Source organism: Ictidomys tridecemlineatus, chromosome X (assembly GCF_052094955.1).
Source record: "Ictidomys tridecemlineatus isolate mIctTri1 chromosome X, mIctTri1.hap1, whole genome shotgun sequence".
In the NCBI taxonomy this organism is placed as follows: domain Eukaryota; kingdom Metazoa; phylum Chordata; class Mammalia; order Rodentia; family Sciuridae; genus Ictidomys; species Ictidomys tridecemlineatus.
Genome location: NC_135493.1, coordinates 61,335,566 through 61,355,787, shown reverse-complemented (window position 1 = coordinate 61,355,787; position 20,222 = coordinate 61,335,566). Strand labels below are relative to the sequence as shown.

At 34.0% G+C, this 20,222-nt stretch overlaps 1 protein-coding gene across 2 annotated transcripts in view; it reads left to right on the top strand.

Moving 5' to 3' along the window:
- Nucleotides 1-14,932, top strand: part of LOC120889045 (uncharacterized) — a 76,164-nt gene extending 61,232 nt beyond the window's left edge. For both annotated transcript variants that reach the window (XM_040282745.2, XM_040282739.2), the window contains 3 exons: nt 8,576-8,658; nt 9,210-9,348; nt 14,306-14,932. In XM_040282745.2, the coding sequence (XP_040138679.2) occupies nt 8,576-8,658; nt 9,210-9,348; nt 14,306-14,437 (354 nt within the window). In that variant the 3' untranslated portion in view covers nt 14,438-14,932. The remainder of the gene's footprint in view (nt 1-8,575; nt 8,659-9,209; nt 9,349-14,305) is intronic.
- The last annotated feature ends 5,290 nt before the right edge of the window (nt 14,933-20,222 follow it).

Below are 20,222 nucleotides of genomic sequence, written 5' to 3'. Positions count from 1 at the left end.
TCTGGTGTTCTCAGAAATGGTGAGATGACTAGAGTTCATATTAATATATGTATTTTTCAAGTAAATCTAACAAAGTTTCCAAAAAGAATGAAATAATAGGGAAATGGAAATGGAAATTACCATATTTTAGTAAGTATATCTTTTATATATTTTGAAATATACCGTAACTACAAAATGTGGACAATTAAAACACCAATTAAAATGTTGGTAGACTCATATTTTTAAACAAATGTGTGATAATTAAGATGATAAGATATCGGATAAGGATGTATAGATCAATGGAATAAAATTGAGAGTTCAGAAATAAAGCTTCACTTTCACAATCAATTGATATCTGATAAGTTTATCAATAAAATTCAATGGAAGAAAGTTTTCTCAAAAAAACTTGCTGGGGCATTTGGATATCCATATGTATAATAATGAAGCTACACATACTTCACACCATACACAAAAAATAATTCAGAAAAGATCACAATGTAAAGCTAAAAGCTAAAATTATACAATTTTTAGAACATAACAGTTGTAAATCTTTGTGACTTTGGTATCATCAATGGTTTCTTAGATATAACACACACAACTGAAAACAATGCTATGTCCAAGGATTACATATTATATGACCACATCTATATTGATTGTCCAGAAGAAGAAATTTTTAAAAGTCAGAAAGTAGATTGATGGATGCCTAGATCAGTGGTCTTTGGGGAGAATTGATGAATGACTTCTATTGACTACAGATTTTCTTTTATGGAGGTGATGAGAATGTTATAAAGTTACAGCAATAGTTGGACAATTCTGAAAAACTAATGGGTTGTACATTTTATGTGGGTAAATTTTAAGGTATATGAATTATACCTTTGGGAGTTTTCATTTTTAATGGAAATTAAAAATTAATGGAAGTCACTGGGATATTTCTACACCTGCATACATCATACATTGATTGTGTTCACTCAGTCCTCTACCCTTTCCTTCCCTTCTGCACATTCCATTCCCTAATATTCCATTTTCTACTTTCAGGGCTTTTTAAAAGTTTCTACATATGAGCATGAACATATGATATTTGTCTTTATGCATCTGGCTTACTTGCTTACTGTAATGTCCTCCAGTTCAATCCATTTGCTGCAAATAACAGGATTAATTTCTCTGTGTGAAAATACTCCAATATTTATTTGTTCTTTATCCATTCATCTGTTTACAAGTACGTAACTTGGTTCCATATTTTGTGTATTGTGAATAGTGCCACAGTAAACATGGATATGAAGGTATCTCTTTTAAAAGCTAACTTCATTTTGTTTGGATTTATACCCAGGAGTGTGAGAGCTAGATCAGATAGTAGATAAAGAACATATATTACAAATAAATATTAGATCTTATCTTAAAAGGTATCAAGGCTGGGCATGTAGCTCAGTGTTAGAATGCTTATGTAGCATGGACCAGGACCAAGTACAAACCCCAGCATCACAAAAAGAAAAACAAAAAGAAAGAAAAAGCAAAAAAGAAAGGAAAAGTTATTTTCTTCTTTTATTTTCCATATGATAGAATGAATATCTCTACCATAATTGTTGGATGACCTTCTTAGTGACTTTACCTTGAAGTTTTGAATAGGGATTTTAGTTTCTTATGCAATGGTGACTTTATTTTTAGCTGGTTAATGTAGTGTAATCTCCCTGTACTTTTTTGGATGTGATTAATGAGTTTGAGTATAGTATGTACTGTATTAGACTTAGAGAAACCCACTGTTTCTGTGGATTGCACAAAATCAGGGACACTCTTAACAGTTTGGGAGTGTCCCAAAGGTATATTGTGTACAGCAGAATATACCCAGTGTGGTTACTCCTACAGTGGAAGTGGTTGCCACTATCCAGTGATGGGAGTTTCTTCATGTTGATATTGACTCTGTTCCTTGAATGGGTCTCTGGTATTGGCTACTCCAGTACTGGTGGGGGCCTGAAGCACTTTTCCTCAGAGTAGACACTGGTGTTTGTCCAGGTGATTCACAGAGAGAAGGAGGGAGAAATCACAGAACCTTTTGTGTAAAATTTACACCCAGTCTTGCCAGGAATTCATGATTGGATAAGGTGCAGAGGCAAATGACACAGGACCAGAGTAGGTATGCTATCAGAAAAAGTGTGTTATTCTTCTCAGCTGCTACAGTAGATGTGCATGCCAAGGACCAGTCTTGAGATCCCTCCAGGTATGCATGGTTGGAAATAAAAAGGTGACCCAACATTTTTACACTATATTGTCTGTCAAGGAGTGGGACACATTGGAAACCAGTACAATTTCTCTCAACTAGAGAGATCACAGGAATGAGAACCAACAAGAACACAACTATTGCCATGCAGTTTCTCTCAGGACCTTCCTGGGCTGTTTGCACCAAGGGTAGGGTGACAGCCTTGGGCTCATCCCCATCATCCTCTTAGATGTCTCATCCACCAAGGATCAAGCAGGTGTATGTAGTAGCTGGAGCTTTGATATCCTAATAAAATTATTTTTTTAAAAAAAATCAAATAAGTATAAGTGATGAGAAATTTCTTTCTTATGTGTTGCATGTCACATTTTAAAAAATATTTCATGCATCTTCTCCTAATTAATCCTCTCATTATCCTTTAGAGAGAGAAACTAGATTATTTTCTTGCCTGTTGTCCATTCCCTCTGAAGTACAATATCTGTGTCTTATCTATCTCTGTGTCCAGATTTTTAATACATAGAAGGTACTCAGTAAAAACTTATGGAATGAATAATTCAGATAGATATATTTCTACATTAAAGATATTTTTGAGGTAGACTCAATAAGAAGATATGCCTTGCCATATATGCACTGGACTCAGCTTTTTATCTACATTATTTCATTTAAAGTTCATGCAAAAACATATAAGGCAGATATTTTTATTATTCCTATTTTAAAATGAGGAAATTGCTAGGTGTGTTGCCACACACCTGCAATCCCAGCAACTTGGAAGGCTGAGGCAGGAGGATCACAAGTTTGAGGCTAGCTTTGGCAACTTAGAGAGATCTATTTCAAAATATAATAATAATAATAACAATAATAATAATAATAATTATTATTATTATTTTATTACTGGGGGATATTACTCACTGACAAAGTGCTCCTGAGTTCAACTCCTAGTACCAAAAAAAAGATTTTTAAAATAAAGAAATTAAGGCTCAAGAGATTAAATAGTGCAGAGCTGATGCTTGAATCTTGGAAATATATGTGATCACACTAGGAAAATACATGGATTTAAAAAAGGATAGATGATAGAAAATTGCCTACTATTTCTAGACCTATTCCAGTAAATTTTGTGTTCTCTTATTTGTTTCTAATTCATAACGTAATTTAAGAGGTAATACCTGAGTAGAAATTACATTTTCTGATATAAAAGTTAGGCCATTTATCATTTAAAAAGTGGTTTTAAATATCAGTGTATTTATTTACATAAAAAAGTTTTGCACAGGTTATAATTCCATTTTGCCTAATATATTTAGCAAATATCCATTATTGAAGAAAAATTATATGAAATCAAGGCTGTCCCTTTAAAAATTTAAGACATATGATCTCTCTATTAGGTGTAGTGCCAATGGAGGAAACTGAGAGTAACATGACTCATATTCTCTCAGGATTTATATTACTCAACAGTTGTAAAATGTACACCTTTGGTAGATGCATTCACTCTTTAGACTAGTCTGCAATACTTCAGTGTATTCTCTTAATGGTACTATATAAAACTCAAGGGAGGTGACTACATTTTAATGCAGCTTCCAGCATATTCACATAAATGTGTATTTGTGGGTGCATATGTGTGTGTGTGTGCATGCATGTGTGAGTGACATACATCAGAGTGAGAGAAAATATTTTACTCAGAGATTAAAATGCTTAATTTCATTAGATTTATGGACCTCTGTCTAGAAATAATTTCAACATAGCATAGGAGAGTGTTCATTAACATGAATTTTTTTAGGAAATTATGGCTTTAAATTTCTAGTTTTGAAAGACCATCTTTATAATAATATTGTGTCCCCACATACCCGAGCTGTGTTAAGTTGTACTCTTAATGAGTTATTTTTCTACATTTACGTATAATTTCTACTTATAAATTCATGATTTCTTTTTCTTTCTTTTTTTAACCTTATTTAGTTATTGTTATGTGGTGCTGAGGATCAAAACCAGTGCCTCACATGTGCTAGGCAAGTACTCTACCACTGAACTACAACTCCAGCCTCATGTTTTCTTTTTCAATGATAAATGAAAAACTTTTTTTCTGAGTTTCAAAGAGCCAATCTGAAATATAATAAAGGATACTGAGAAAGTTAAAATTCTTTTCACAATTGATCCAAAAGAGCTCAAAGGGGACTTAAACTCACTATTTCTGGCAAATAAGATTATTATTTGAAGCAGGATCAAGAAAAGAAATAATTTTTCATTGCTGGAGTACTCCTAGAATATAGGGTGAAAACTCTTTAGCTATTTCCCTTTCTTCTATTTCTTTTTTTCCCACTTATTCCCAGATTGGATGATCAACAATGCACCAGATATTAAATACACAGCACTTAATTATTAGCAAAGGAACTTGCATATTCAGTAGGTTGGTTCCTATTATGCCTATGTATTGCTCAGATGACTCCTATTTGTGCTTTAAATATCATAGATATTTAAAGTAGAAGATCCCAGCATAGTGATTGCAGACTTCATAAAAAAGTAATCAATGTTATTCCCTTTGGTCTTTAGCATAAAAATGCTTTCAATGGTTTTCATTATTCACTGATTCATTCAACAAAATATTAAATGCCTATTATATACCTAGAACTGTCTTATACACTGGAGATATAGCAATATCCAAGTTAAGTCTTATCCTCACAGAGCTTACATGCAAGAAGTGAGAGGAAGCATATAGTAAATAAATAAGCAAATAAAGAAGATTATTTCAGATTACGCTAAATTTTATGAATAAAATAAAATAGGGTGTTGTATGATGACTTTGGGGTGGGTAATATTAAGTGGAAAAGTTAGGGAAGCTGATTAAAGATTAAAGCTGATTAAATTTGAGTTGAAAGTAAAGGCTGAGAGAAACCATTTCATATATGAAAAGTTAGAGAAGGAAGTTTCTGCACAGAGAGAAAACCAAATTCATAAGGTTTTCTTATTTCAAGGAAAGTAATTCAGCATGTCTGAATGTTGATGAGGTACATGAATTATTTTGGACTTTGCAGGATATGGTAAGATATTTGTGTTTTGTTTGTTTTCAGTTGGAAAGTCACACTAGAGGATTTTCTCGATGGCAACGATTCAGAATGTTGTGCAGAGATTGTTTTGTAGGAAGCCACAACTGGAAGCAGGAAGAGGGGTTTGAAATCTGACAGAATTCTCAGAGAGACATAATGTCCTTGGAACAGGACAGTGTCAATGCAGAGAGAGGAAAGCAGACTTGGAACTCTATTTTAGAAATAGAACAAATAAAACACGCTGATAGATTGAACATAGAGCATGAAAGGAAAAGAGGAATCAAAGATGACTAAGGATTTTGGCTTGAGCAATTGGTACATGAGAAACATTGGAGGATGAACATGTCTAATCATAAACTTAAAACCTTACTTTCATCTGAGAAACTCAGATTTATTCCTCTGTGATTGAAAGTAATCCTGGTTACAGGTATTACTTTCCTAGGTATGGCTTTTATTCTGAAACATTTGGGAAAACTTCACTAGGATTCAAAAGAGTGAATAGGGCAAGTACTTGGCCCCTGACTCCCAATAAATGGGGCCCTGTTCTGGCTTTTCTAGATAGATTACACGTATTTGTGTCTTCCAGCATACCTTTTCTTTCTTCCTTCCTTTTTTTGTCTTTGTATTACCAGTGAATTCCAAAAACTTCTCTTGATTTCTTTAGTTTTCCAAAACTCACAGATGATGTTTTCCTTCTTTGATCATGAATTGAAATGGAAATCTGAAGTCTTTCCTAAATTGTGCCTTAACAAACCCCTCCCCATGGCTTTAAATTTATTCTTTGAAACTATCATATTGAACTATTGATGCTTTAATGCTATATTCAATTTATCTGTCTCACACTCTCATAGCATCAACCTTACTGTGGAACTAAAACAATAGAATCCCTGATTATGTTAATTAATACTGAATAGGATATAGCAAGAATTTCTGAAAAAAGATATAGAAGAGAAATTTCTTTTTATGAAATAAAGATTACATTGGTTATGTTTTTGAAGAACATGGGGAGGTTCAGTTTTGTGTCCAATAACAGTGACATCAAACTAGTGTGACCAGGACAGACCCAGTATCTGCCTATTGTTTCTATCTAAACATTAATAGCTCCCTGCCTTAGGAGTTCTGATTGAACAGTAAATGATATGGTGAGCCTACCTCAAAGATGTGATACAGTCACTAATTTTGGAGAAATTTGTCTTGTTGATTTGCTTTTGTCACTGTAACCAAAATATCTCACAAGAATGAGGAAGAAGAGTTTATTTTAGCCTCAAGTTTTCAAAGGATTCAGTCCATGTTTCACTGACTTGAATGATTTGGGCCTGAAGTGAGGCAGAATACCATGGTAGAAGGTAATAAGGGAAGAAAGATGCTCAGCTTCTTGGCATCCATAAAGCAGAGTCAGGGTGCAGGGGGAGAGAGAGGAGCCAGGGACAAGATATATAATCCCTAAGGTCATGTCCTCAGTGACCTACTTCCTCTAGCCTATGGTTACCACCCAGTAATTCATTCAAATTATTAATCCAATGCATGGATTAGTCCATTAGTTATGTTATAACTCTCAAAATCTAATCATTTACCTCTGAACATTCCTGCATTATCTAATATGAGCTTTTGGGGCACCTCACATCTAAACTATAGCAATTATTTCCATTTAAGTAACTGTAGTTTTTTTTTTTTAACCCTGATGTGCTCAAAAGAGTGGAATGCCACACGTATATCACAACTATTATCACCACCATCCTCAGGGTCGGATAAAAATACTACCCAAAAAACAAAAAAAGGAAGTAAGTTTTACTCTGGTCCTGCCTTTTATTCTATAATTACCCACTTTAAAATTTTGCCTAAAAAGACTTTTTCTTATATCTACATAGTTGTATTAACAGTTTGATCTGGATTAAAGATTTTAAATTTGACCAAGTAGGAGATACACACCAGTTCTACATGCTGAAACTTCTTCCTCTGGAATCCTTATCTTCAAAATATCCACATTGTTGAAGCTAAAGAACCTGCATTTATGGCCCCCAAATCCAAATTTTAGATAGGCTTCTTTTCATCACATCTGATATACCTACTACAGAAAGAAGCATGAACCAAAGAAATTAGATCTACCCTGAAAAAAAGGGTAGCCCCTTTAAGACTTGAGACATGGAATGATCAGGAACCCTTGATTCTACGCATTATGACATCATTGAGCAAATAACAGAGAGACTAGCTATAGATACAAGGGAGGCTTTCTTGCCAACCTTCATTGAAATCACACTTTCAATAGTAATGGTTTTCTTTTTTTGTTTTGTTGTGGTTTTTTATTTTATTTTAAAGAAGATTGCAAAAACAAAGCAGAAAAGGAAAGCTCAAAGACAAAAGAAAGATATCTAAACAATGGAGAAATATTGGGTCTGTCTCATTCTTCCTGATTGTATCAGTAGGTCTTTCCACATGAAAACTAACCTTTCTCTATCTCATCCCCTGATGATATTACCAATGCAAGATTCCCTATCCTCAAGGGTGATTGTGGATATGAGCTGAAATGTGAATTTCAATTTTTTTTTAAGTCAAAGTCTGGTGGATAATTTTATATGCTAAATCAAAATAACTATATCAAAATAGCTATGTAAAACTATCCTCAATTTTAAAAGGGCTCCATCAAAATAGCCATACCACAAATGTTATATACCTGCACATAACTAGTGTAGCTATAACAATACGCTTGGTATAGACCTGGATCCACTCTTATATGTCTCATATATGTGTTAAAAATGTCGATTTCTTGTTTCAATTGTCATATTACTACAATTCAGTCTCTACTCATGTTTACTTGAAGGATAGTCTTTGAATTCTAAGTTTTTAACAATTAATTAGCATAGACTTTTTTCTTACAAAACTATAGTATGCTGTGGCCCTTTGATGCTGTAGCTCTCTGGATTTGCCCTAAATTTTTATTTACAAGAGTTACTTTCTGTCAACTGTGTTTTCTATGGGAATTTGTTTCATAATGTAACAGTGGAAAACTGGATTTAAATTTAAACCTTTTGTGTGGAAGGGTCACTTACTGCTTAGAGTGTGACTTAAATGTATCATCTACTAGGAATTCCTCTTTAGGAAACCATTTTCCATTCCTAAAATGATGATTGATTGATAGGTAGAATAAAATAAATAGAGGCTTACAAAGTTGTCAGTATAATACATATGTTATCTGTTTCAGAAATTATATTTTTTATTTTTAGGAACAGGTCCGGAACTGTCTTAATATTTAGCTATAATCATGTAGAATCAAAATAGGCTCTTATATATTGTGTTTCAAATTTCTTTAAAACCCTAACATATTTTGTCTTTCTCTTTAAAAAAAATCTATGAGCAGAATCCTTGGAGCTTATCCCATGAGGGGGTGCTTCCTGGAAGTCCTGTATCTCTATCATCACAGTTCTCCGGAAGAAATTATAAGTAAGTTATTCCTTAAAATGGAAATTAACACATACAAATGCTGAAAAAAATAAACAGTATTTCCTCTGGGAAAAAGTTATTTGGTAGTTTTAATTTATGTATTTACTTTTTAGTAAGAGGTATGTTGCAGAGAGAAAGATGAATAGTCAATAATGTTTCCAACTGTGAATATGTACATAACTGTGCTTCTGCCCAAATAAAAGATAATCTTTTGAAACATTTCCTGAAAGAAAATTCAGTTGTGACAAATATTAATTTGTTAAGACTTTCTAAATTTTACATTTTTCATTTATCTAAGTACCAAAATAATTTCTCAAACATTCTGAGACAGACATAGGAGATATTCCCTAACAAAAGAATAAAAGGATAATGGTATAGTTCTTTCAGTTTCATAAGGATGTCATTATTTTATTATGCATGTTATAGCAGTCTAATGTGACTTCTGAATAACTTCATTTATTTGATTCATATAGAATATTTCACATAACAGTGTTCTAAAATCCTAAAATATTTTTTAAAATACTAAAATATTTTTCTTTAATTTAAAACAGCTTTAAGATTCATGAGCCCAAAGAGGACAATCATTACAACTATCCATCTCATAATTGGGATGACTCTCAGGGACCAGCTAAACCTGAAGCAGTTTATGGGAACAAATACTCTTCAAACATGCACATGAAGCCACTCTTTGTATGTATTATGCATCTCAATTTCTATATATGATTATTGCCATAATGCAAATTCATGTATCACAGTGAATGCTAAGACTTTATTATAAGAAAAGTGTGTGACAGAATTGATTCAAATATGGGTTTGGAATGTTTACTTTATATGACAAACTATAACTACTCTGTCATTTATTAAAATAAGATTCAAAAAATGAATCAAAGATATAATATATATATAAAATATGTATTAGTATATGTGTAGATATATGCAATATATTCATAAATGATTTATATAAAAGTATTATATAAAATACATTTACAATCTTTAAAAGGATATTTGAGATCAAAGGAAGAAAGACTACTTGAATCTCATGAGACTGACTCAGAGGTGAAACTGGTCTTATGCTACTATAGTTATTAAATTGTCATAATTTAATAACACAATTGTGGTTTTTTGTGTTTTAGTATAGTTTAGTATATCATGAAGTACATCACCCAAGTTAATGCTGGATACTAGCTAACTGCTGATCACCAGTTATACGACATATTAACACAAAGTACAAACTGGGTTTCTTTGTAGAAGTGTTTAAAAACAGCAATCAGAGAAAAACAGTAAGGTAGATAATTATCTGAAAATTATTTTTACAAATTTTCTTAACAAATGATACAAAATATAGAAAAAGAGAACTAGTTCACCAAAAATGAATACCTGATGTTTGTCAATATAATTAACTGGATTTTGAGGGGGGGAGGTTAATTTTTGGTTGACGATAGATAGCAAAGAAACATTCTCTGAAAAAAATTCATTGTAAATTGAAGAATAACCTCAGAGCAATAAATCATGAAAATGCAAATGTGGAGTTTTAATGATTTTAATTATTCAAGAAGATAAAAATGCTAAATGTATGATTGAACAAAAACTGTTTTACTACTGTGCTCTAGCACATTTTAGAATAGAATATGTGGAGCAGTGATGGAACTGGGCAAAAATCTGTGAATACTTAAGGGATATATTAAATTCTGAAAGAAAAGGAAATGAGAGACAATTGTACTGAATTCATTTAGGTCAGTATGTATGGAAATTCAAGAAGAGAAAGCCCAAGTAAGAAAAGAGGAAAGGTTAATATTGATAATACAGAGGGGAAACTGGCTGGGTTTGAATGTCCAAGGCTTCAGGATCAGTTTTGATTTGTGTATTAATTCTCTATTGCTGCATAACAAGTTCCCACACACTTAGCAATTTAAACACATTTATTTTCTCGGTTTCTATGGATCAGGAGTGAACATAGGTCCACTATTCAGGATCTCAAAAGGCTGCAGTCAAGGTATTAGACAGGCTTCCTTCTCATCTACAGTTGGATCCTCTTCCAGGTTCACATATTTGTTGGCAGCATCCACTTTCTTGCAGCTGCAGAATATTATTTCCTCTCCACCCACCCCACTATTCCTTGCTGTCAGCTTTGAGCAACTGTCAGTTCCTAGAGGCCACCTGCAGTTACCATGTGGCCCTCTGACAGACCTTCTCACAACATTGCCCCTTATTTTTTGAAGGCCAGCAGAATATCTAGCTCCATTCTTATAGGATGGAATCTTAAAGAATGGAACGTAGTCAAGAGAGTAGCTATCTCATTTATATTCTTTCTTCTGCTGCTAAAAGAAAGACACGGGTTCTTCTCACACTCAAGGAATGGAGGAAGTTATACAAGGATATAACTCCTGGGAGGGTCATTCATTAAGGTGTACCTAGATAATAGGAACTTACCTTTTAAAGGAAACTGAAATGGAATAATTGGGGATTTTATTAGAAGCCATGGTGAAGAGGGGAAAAATGATGATCCTTGAAGGTTATGGGATTATAGGAAGTCTGGGACAGACAGATTATTGACTAACATCACATTATCAATTATTCAACCAACTGGTTGAACCAAATGTGCCAGGCACTGTGGTAGTTAATGATAAAAAAATGGGTTCTGTCCCTACCCCCATGGAGCTATAATTTGGTGGGGAAAACAGATATTAAACAAGTAAACATGTATAGAATTACAAATTGTGATGAGTGCTATAAAATAAAAGCCCAGAAGGTACTGAGAATAAACAACAATCTTGAATAACAATTACATAGATTAGTGCAATTACCTGCAGTGTGTTGTCTATACTATCATTATCCTCAATTATAACTTCTAAGAGCAGCCTGGGAAGCTGAGGCAGGAGAATGACAGAGGAGTTCAAAGCCAGCCTCAGCAACTTAGAGAGGCCCTAAGAAACTCAGCGAGATCATGCCTCTAAATAAAATATACAAAAGGGGGCTGGGGGTATTGCTAAGTGGTTAGGGTCTCCTGGGATAATTCCCTGGTAACAAGAAAGGAAGGAAGGAAGGAAGGAAGGAAGGAAGGAAGGAAGGAAGGAAGGAAGGAAGGAAGGAAGGGAGTGAGTGAAAAGCAATGATGATAAAAGAGGTGGATACGAGACTCAAAAGGGATGACATCAGCCGTAGCTGTCTTTCTTGGCTATCTCAGTCAAAAAGTATTGGTAATAATTTCCAAGAAGTAGAGGAAGCATTAGCAGTGAAAAACAAGGAAAGAACAAAAGTTGAAGGGATGCAGATATTAATGAGGAGAAGATAGTGTGCACATGACAAGAAAGAATGTGGCCAGAACTCCTTAGAAAATATCTGAAGAAAAATTTCATCTCCCTCTCTGCTAATAACTTGAAAAACTTTCTTCTACTCAAGAAATCTCTCACTGTATTGTGGTTTAAAGATTATATGGAAAGCAGTCTCAGCATTCTTAAACCATATTATTAAAATTGGTGTCTGAGTGTACTATAGTTGTTAGATACAAAAACCTATATCAAGATTTTGCCACTCCTGACCTCAGCAGCAGCACTTGGTACTCACTGATTCTTGAACTCTTCCTTCATCTTCCAGGATACTTCTTTCCTGGTGATCTGCCTGCCTCTCTGACTATAATTCCCCAAACATTTTCAGAAACACTTCAACCCTGTTCACAACTTAAATGTTGTTATTTTCCAGGGTTCCATCTTGTTGGTAAATTTCAAATCTAATTTCACCTCATAAAAGTCTCTCTAGATATAGACCAGTGATTCTATTAGCCTAAGGGATAGCTGTTCATTTATATTTCTAGCAGGGCTCTTAAAGGCAGAAGCCATTATCCCTTCAACACCCCCCCCTTCATCCTCTGCCATACACTATTATCTCAGTGAATGGCATAATTTATCTACTCATTTAAGCCTGAACACAAGGAATCCCTTTTTTCCTTATCAGTCTCCCTAAATCTAACCATACACAAAGTCACATGGGATTTTTGTCCTAAATCTCAAGTGACCAACATATCACAGTTTGACTGGGATGATCTAGGTTTTAAAATTGAAAGTCCTACCTCCCAGGAATCTCCTCAATCCTGGAAAAATCCATTTCCTCTGCCACTGACATAATTCAGGTCTTCATTATCCCCCTTCTAAATTATTGCTAACTACTCTGACACCTGTCTCTTCTATTTCAGGCTTAAATATTACACTGTTGCCAACATGACCATCCTTAAAACAAGTCTGATCTTATCATGACAGCATAAAAGACCTTACTTGATCCTTACTGCTTATAGGTCAAAGTAAAAACTCCTGAAGAAAGCATAAAAGGCTGTTCATATTCTAGCCCCTCTTATCTTTACAGCTCTCCAGATGTATCTCTTGTTACTCTTGGGCTTATGCACTATTGATTTGGCCATACCTAACCTACTGTTTTCCAAGTATGTGGTTACTGAGCATTTATGATTCATTTTCTGAAAAAAAAACTGAGTCATCCTAAAATATCTACTTGAATATCATATTCTACATGAAGCCTTTCCCCAAATCTCTAATCAGAGGTAGTGCTCTCTCTTCTACCTTCCCATCAGTTCTGTGTTGTTGCCTTTATTCTTTTACTAAGGTGACATAATTATTTATCTTTTTTCTATTGATCTATGCCTCTCACTTGACTTTGAATTCCTCTAGATTAGGGAAAATATTTTATTTTTATTCTTGCATCCTGAATGTCATGCACAGTGCCTTACCACAAAGTGATTGTATGTGTATGGATGGATGTGTGTGTGTGTGTGTGTGTGAGTGTGTGTGTGTGTGCACATGCATGTGCACGCATATATATAATATTTGAGTTATTCTCGTACAGAGGAAGGTTACCAGAAAGTTTCCTAGTAAAAATAGAGAAGTCTCACAGTAAGAGCCTACAGTATTCATACTTTCTCAGTTCTGTCTTAAAATGATAATTTAGATGCTCAAGGGCACTTTCTTAGGGTCTCTGTAATAAAAAAAGTACATTCATGATTAGAGATTTTTAATTTTTAGAAAATAAGATGTTATGCTGAGGAAAATGAAGTTTGAGTATGAAACTATCATAAAATAATTCTATAGCAGTGATAAAATGTTGGTTGTATGATAGAAATAATAGGTGTTTTAAAAACAACCATATAATTAGAAATTTGTGTACAAAACTGTACAAAAAGGAAAAAATGTGATAATTCATAAAACAAAAAAATATTAGTTTTGACATAATACTATGCTCCTATTCATCCTTGTGCAGTATTTGACTATGAACTTTGGTAACATAATATTCAGAAAAAAAAGAAATAATTGTTTTTCTTATGTACATTTTCTCCTGTAATATTAATTTCGTACTTTAGTACTGAGAATTTGGATTACACAATATCTAAATCAGTCTGGAAAAATTGTGTTACAAGTGTAGTGTTTAACGGTTATTTAAAAGTAGCCAAGAATTCACTTAGTAAAGGAAAATATTTTATGTGTTATTTTAAATCACTACAAATTTCTAAAAATGATTAAAAAGATTTCTAAATTAACTCAAATAATATAAGCCTAATTTCCCAAAACATAATCATATCTAAACAAGAACAGGAATTTTATTAAATGTCTTTTAATTACATTTGATATTTTAAATTTTCTTGCAGGATTTTTCTACACCAGGAGTTCCAAAATCAAGCTACATTCAAAAAGAGAGACAACACATTGGTTATTCAAGTTCTGAAGAGCCAGGAATTCCTTATAGAATAGGACGTGTGCAGATGAAACCCAACTATTAAGTTCCCTGTAGAGAAAAATATATATGTACAATAAGATACATGATCATCTGATCATTTTTAAAGTATTCTTGTAACACCTTAAGAAAACATTATGATTTATCTGTGCTCTAAATACTTTACTTTTCTTTCTGCATCAGTGTTTCCCTTTATATCTTGAACATTTCCTACCTGTCCTCTGTTCACAGAGGAAAAATTTCATCTCCAATATCCAACTTTAATAACTTACCTGTTATAGCAGATCCATGTTACCTCCAAAATTTGACATAATATTTGTTTACTGATTCATGATATGTAACTTTGTAAAGTGCTCAGTGAGATGCATAATATATTGATTGCAAATTACAAAAAATACTGAGTACTTTTGTAAATTACAGTTATGGAAGAAATCTCAAGAACTGCATCAAAGCTTCAGTATACAATGAATGAATTATATTTGAAATATGCAATTTGATTATAAATTAATTCCTGAAAAATAAAATAAGAATGGATAAATGATTTCTATAAACTGAGTGTTTCAAAGAATGATCCCAAGATCTGAGTTCCTCCCTCCAATATTTCCTTTCTTCTTTTATTATTGTTGTCCCCTTTTATCCTTCCTTTCATTAGTTAGCACTTATCATGCCAACTAAGTACCAAGGACTGGTAAGTTACTAAGGTACAAAGATGAATCTGAAATAGTCCCTAGAGATTAGATTGGTAGAAGAGACAAAGACAAATATCAATTTTTGGTCACACAGTGTGACCAATGCAATGATAAAGATGTATATAAGAACCTAGGAAATCAAAGACTAACTAACTAATAATAGGAAGAAGTATAAAGATAAAGGTGGAGGAAGAAGACCATTTTAATTAAGTGATGCTTAAGCTGTTGCAAGAAAATGAGTAGGAGTTGTCTTTATGAGAGTTTTGAGACAAAGAGAGTGAGTACACAGAGAGAATAGAGGTGAAAAACAAAATGGAGTATGAAGGCAATTATAAAAACTATTGCAGCATAAAAGTGGAAAAGGGAATAAGATAAGCGGTGAGGCTGAGGAAGTGGCAAAGACTAGTTCTGGAGGGTCTTATATGCCATATTAAGGAAATTAGACTAAATATTAGTAGTTATAGAGTTCTGTAATAATCTGTTTTGTGACACTAGATACTTTATAAAGAAAAGAGGTTTATTTGGTCACAGTTGTGGAGGCTTTAGAGTATGGCCCCCTAATCTACTAAGCTCTGATAAAGATCTTCTAACATCACAACCTGTTTAATGCCATTGTGATGAAAGCATGTGCAAGAATGAGAAATCACATGGTGATGCAAGAATCCAGAGGCTGGGGAAGGGCCAGGCTTATAACAAATCATTCTTGAAGGACTAATCTACTCCATGAGAGTGGCACTAATCCCTTCTAAATATAATCTTATATGACCTACCACCTTCCACTGGACCCTACCTCTTAAAGATTCCACCACCTTTATACTACCACACTGAAGGTCAAACCTCCAGCATTGTTAAAAAATATTTTTTTTTAGTTGTCAATAGATCTTTAGTTTTTTAAAATTATTTTTATGTGGTGCTGAGAATCAAACCCAGAGCCTCACACATGCTAGGCAAGCACTCTACCACTGAGCCATGACCCCAGCACAAACCTCCAGCATTTTAATCTATGGAGGATACGCTCAGACCATAGAAAGATCCACTGAAAAGTTTTACACAATCATGGTCAGATATTATATTTTAGATGAACACTTTGATGACTGTGACAGTTGAAGGGAGACAATATGGGAGTCAGGAAACCAGTTAGAAGTCAGAGATAATGGACTCAATAACTGAACCAATGGATAAGAACTGAGAGAAAAGGACTATCAAAGTGATTTGGGGGAAGTATATTCAAAGAACATAGAGGCTCTTAAATGTCATAAACAAGAGGAAGAAATTATAGTTGAAAGTATTTTGTCACTATTCTGGGGCATAGGTCTTAACAGGTCAATAGGTCAATGATAAGGCTGGAAAAGAATAGGCTAATGAAAGAACTGTAAGGACAGGAGTAGATGAATAACACTGTAGATCCATGACTTTCTGGTCAAGTGGGCAATTAACACTCTCCAAAATCTGACAATGAAATAGCTACTCTCCAATTCCACATGGTACTTATTTGACACCTTTCATTGAAGTTTGTCCCATTCCAACTCACCTCCATTCTCGACAGATGACCTCACCTTGTAATGTAAATAACAAACAAAACCCTTCAAATGCAAACACACAAATCCACAAGTAGTCCCACATTCATCACTTGTTTCAATATATCTCACACCCAATCTAAGAGTAATACTTTTGCTTTTTGTGTAAATTTCATTCTCCCCAGCATTTGCATTGGCCTTACTCTTACATCATTTGACCCTGCTTTTAAAATTATCAACTCTAATAATTGCAAATTCTTTATATCCTGTACTAATTTGTCAACCACTGATCCTTTTCTTAAACCATCTCTCTTTAATCCCTTGGGTGGAGGGGGCAGGAAGTAGAAGAGACAAAGTAGTTATCAAGTCTCCGTTCCCATACAACATAATTTGTCACCAGTACCTGTCCCTTCTTACTTCCTAAATATATTTCAAATATGTCCAGTTTCACATCTTTATCTCTATCCACTCTGCCACTACCCTCATAAAAGACCTCACCATCATTCCCCTGGACAATTTTAACAGGCTTCTAGTTGATCTTCTCATATCCACACTTCCCTCTATCCAAACCTATTGCCACAGTGCAGCAAGCATAATATTTTAAAATGCAAACCTAATTTTGTTAAAAAAAACTCCTCCTTAGAACATTTTATATCTTCCATTTACCCTAGAAGAAAACTTCAAATCCTTATAATAGGTTACAAAGTTCTCAAAGACCCTACAGTATGGGGTTTCTGTCTCTTTCTGCCTTTTTCCATATATATATATATATATATATATATATATATATATATAAAATGTGTCTGTTTCTATGTGTTAGCGTATAATTTCCTATAATACAACTGCAAAATGCTTCATATGCATTATCTTATGACATGTTTATACCTTCCCTGTGAGTTGGGTACTATTATTTTCCCTAATAACTAATGAGGAAATTGAGGCTTTGAGTGATTTATTAACTCGTTCAAAGCCACAAAATTAGTATCAGAGCCAGAATTCAATCACAACTATCCTGACTACAAAGTTTATAGCTACTGCAGTATGTATTTTCCAGTTTATTAACATACCACTCTCAATCTTGCCAAATGTTCTAGTCATACTGGATCTGGAATTTTTCTTTTAGGGCTTTCATACATGTAGTATCCTCTATCTGGATAACCCAATGAGAAACACATTCCTGACATTCAGATGCTGCTTCTATGGAAGATGTGACCACCTAAGAGAAAATATCTAAATTGATCTGGCCCTGAAAGAGTTCATGGCTGGCTTAATGTTTTTCTATGAAAGTTATAGAGTCTGGAACATGAATAGATTTCAGGTTGTTAAAAGCTTCCTTTACTCATACTGAAAGACTTACAGGGCCAGACTTTGGGGGTAAGACTTCTGTAGGATTTTAATACTATACAAAAGCAGACTCTAACTGTATGTTTAATCAGAAATATACCTTGGGTGTTCAGAGTATCAGACTATTTCTCTCTCTCTCTCTCTCTCTCTCTCTCTCTCTCTCTCTGTGTGTGTGTGTGTGTGTGTGTGTGTGTGTGTGTGCTAGGGATTGAACATAGGGCCTTGTGCATGTGATGCAAGCACTCTTCCAACTGAGCTATATCCCAACCCCAGAGTATTGGTCTCTTAATGTTGATGCTGACATAACAACAGTGTCTGGGTTCTGTCTGTGTTCATTAAAGAGTTCTCAAATTGTCAAAGGATTCTACTGTTAAGTTCTGACATCATAATAAGAAAAGATCCAGGATAGTCAAAAGCATAGTCTATATGTAAGGTATGATCTAGCATGGTGGTTATCAGTGTAAAGGACTCTTTAGACAGCCTCCTGAATTAAAATCCCAGCTTCTCCACTTACTAGCTGTGTGACATTAGGCAAGTGATGAATACTTTATGCCTCAGTTTCATCCTCTCCACAGTGAGGAAAATACTATGTACTTCATAGGTTAGTTGTGAGGATTAAATTGACCAAGACATATAAAGCACTTAAAATAGCACTCAGAAAAAAAGTAACCAAAAATCATAGCTATTGGCTGCTACAAATTAATATGGGAATAAGTCTTACATGAACAAAGGCTTCTTCTGCTGGCACTCCAAGAAAGAAATTCCATGTTTGATCTTATAGTACATGCTTGATTATAGCTGCCTTAGCTGACTTTTCCAAACTTTTCTTCTACCTCTCTTTCTCTTTTTAAAATTCTGACTATTCTTCTGATATATGATACCTGGACTGCCTGTTTAATTAATTATGTGATCAGGCCTGCTTGTTGACTCCTACACCTATCTCATCATGACAAAGGCAATTTGGTTTACAACTCCTTCCTGTTAGGCACAAGGATGAGTTTGGTTTGACTTTCTGACATTACCAAACATTATCACAAGTCTTTGTTCCTCATGACTAAAGGAGAGAGACAAAATTAGCAAAGATAACGTATGTTTATGGACTAAGTACCTCCATAGTTTCTCAGCCAAGAAAGAATTTTTACTACACTCTTAAAAGAATGAACACTTCACTTTATATTACTTTTCTAGGCAGAAGTATCTAGTTAAGATTATTTTAATTTTATCCATAATAGTTCTTCTTTTAGCACTATCCTTGAAATAGCTACAACTTTATAGTCTTTTATACAAATTTGTTCATGCTGAATTCTGTAGGAATATTCATACCTTATGGGATTTTTAACAGTTTCAGAGGAATTTTCCCTTCCTCCTGTACTCTTAAACATTTATCTTAATAGATACTTTGAGCATACTGTATGCATAATTATGAATGGTTTATGCAGCATGTTTAAGGTTTGTGATTTCATATCTAATTGAGATACACAGTAAGAATATTTTCTAATTATGATAAAATAATATTTTATCTTAAGACTTAGCCCATTTCCTAGCCCCTGACATTTATGTTACTGACACTTATAATCTAGAAACATAGTAAGATTAGGTGAATGCTTGGATAAAATTTTATTAGAAAAAGGATATTTTGAGTAAGACATTCTAGGGATTGCAGAGATGTCATTAAAGGCCAAGAGAATCATATCTGTAAATATAGGACCAGAGAGAGAGGAGAGGTCAAGTTCTCAGTGTCCTCCTCTCTAAAATGAAGGGGAAAGATAAAATGACTTTTCAGTTCCCTTCTAAGACATATCTAAATCCTGAAGGATATGTCAAAAGTTTCTAGAACAAGGTCCAGAAAGTGGGTTAGATCTAGGAAGAATTTAGCAGAGATTAAGAACCCAGGCCTATTGACTGGGTAACAAAAATCCTAGAACAAAGAGTGAGAGCAACAAAATGTTACTAATTATTGGATCTAAGTGATAGACACAGGTCATCAATAATAAAAAAGAAGTTTGATACTGAGGCAAAATCTTTTTAGAAAGGAGCTTACAACAGGCTTCCTGCACAGGTGTCTTGGTCAGCTTTTTTGTTACTGTGACTAAAGGACCCTAACAGAACAACTGTAAAGGAGGAAAAGTTTATTTTGGAGCTCACAGTTTCAGAGGTCTTAGTCCATAGAGAGCTGGCTCCATTCCTCAGGGCTCCAGGTGAGGCACAACATAATGATGGAAGAGTGTGGCAGAGGGAAACAGCTCACATGATTATCAGAAAGCAGAGTGCAGGATACAAA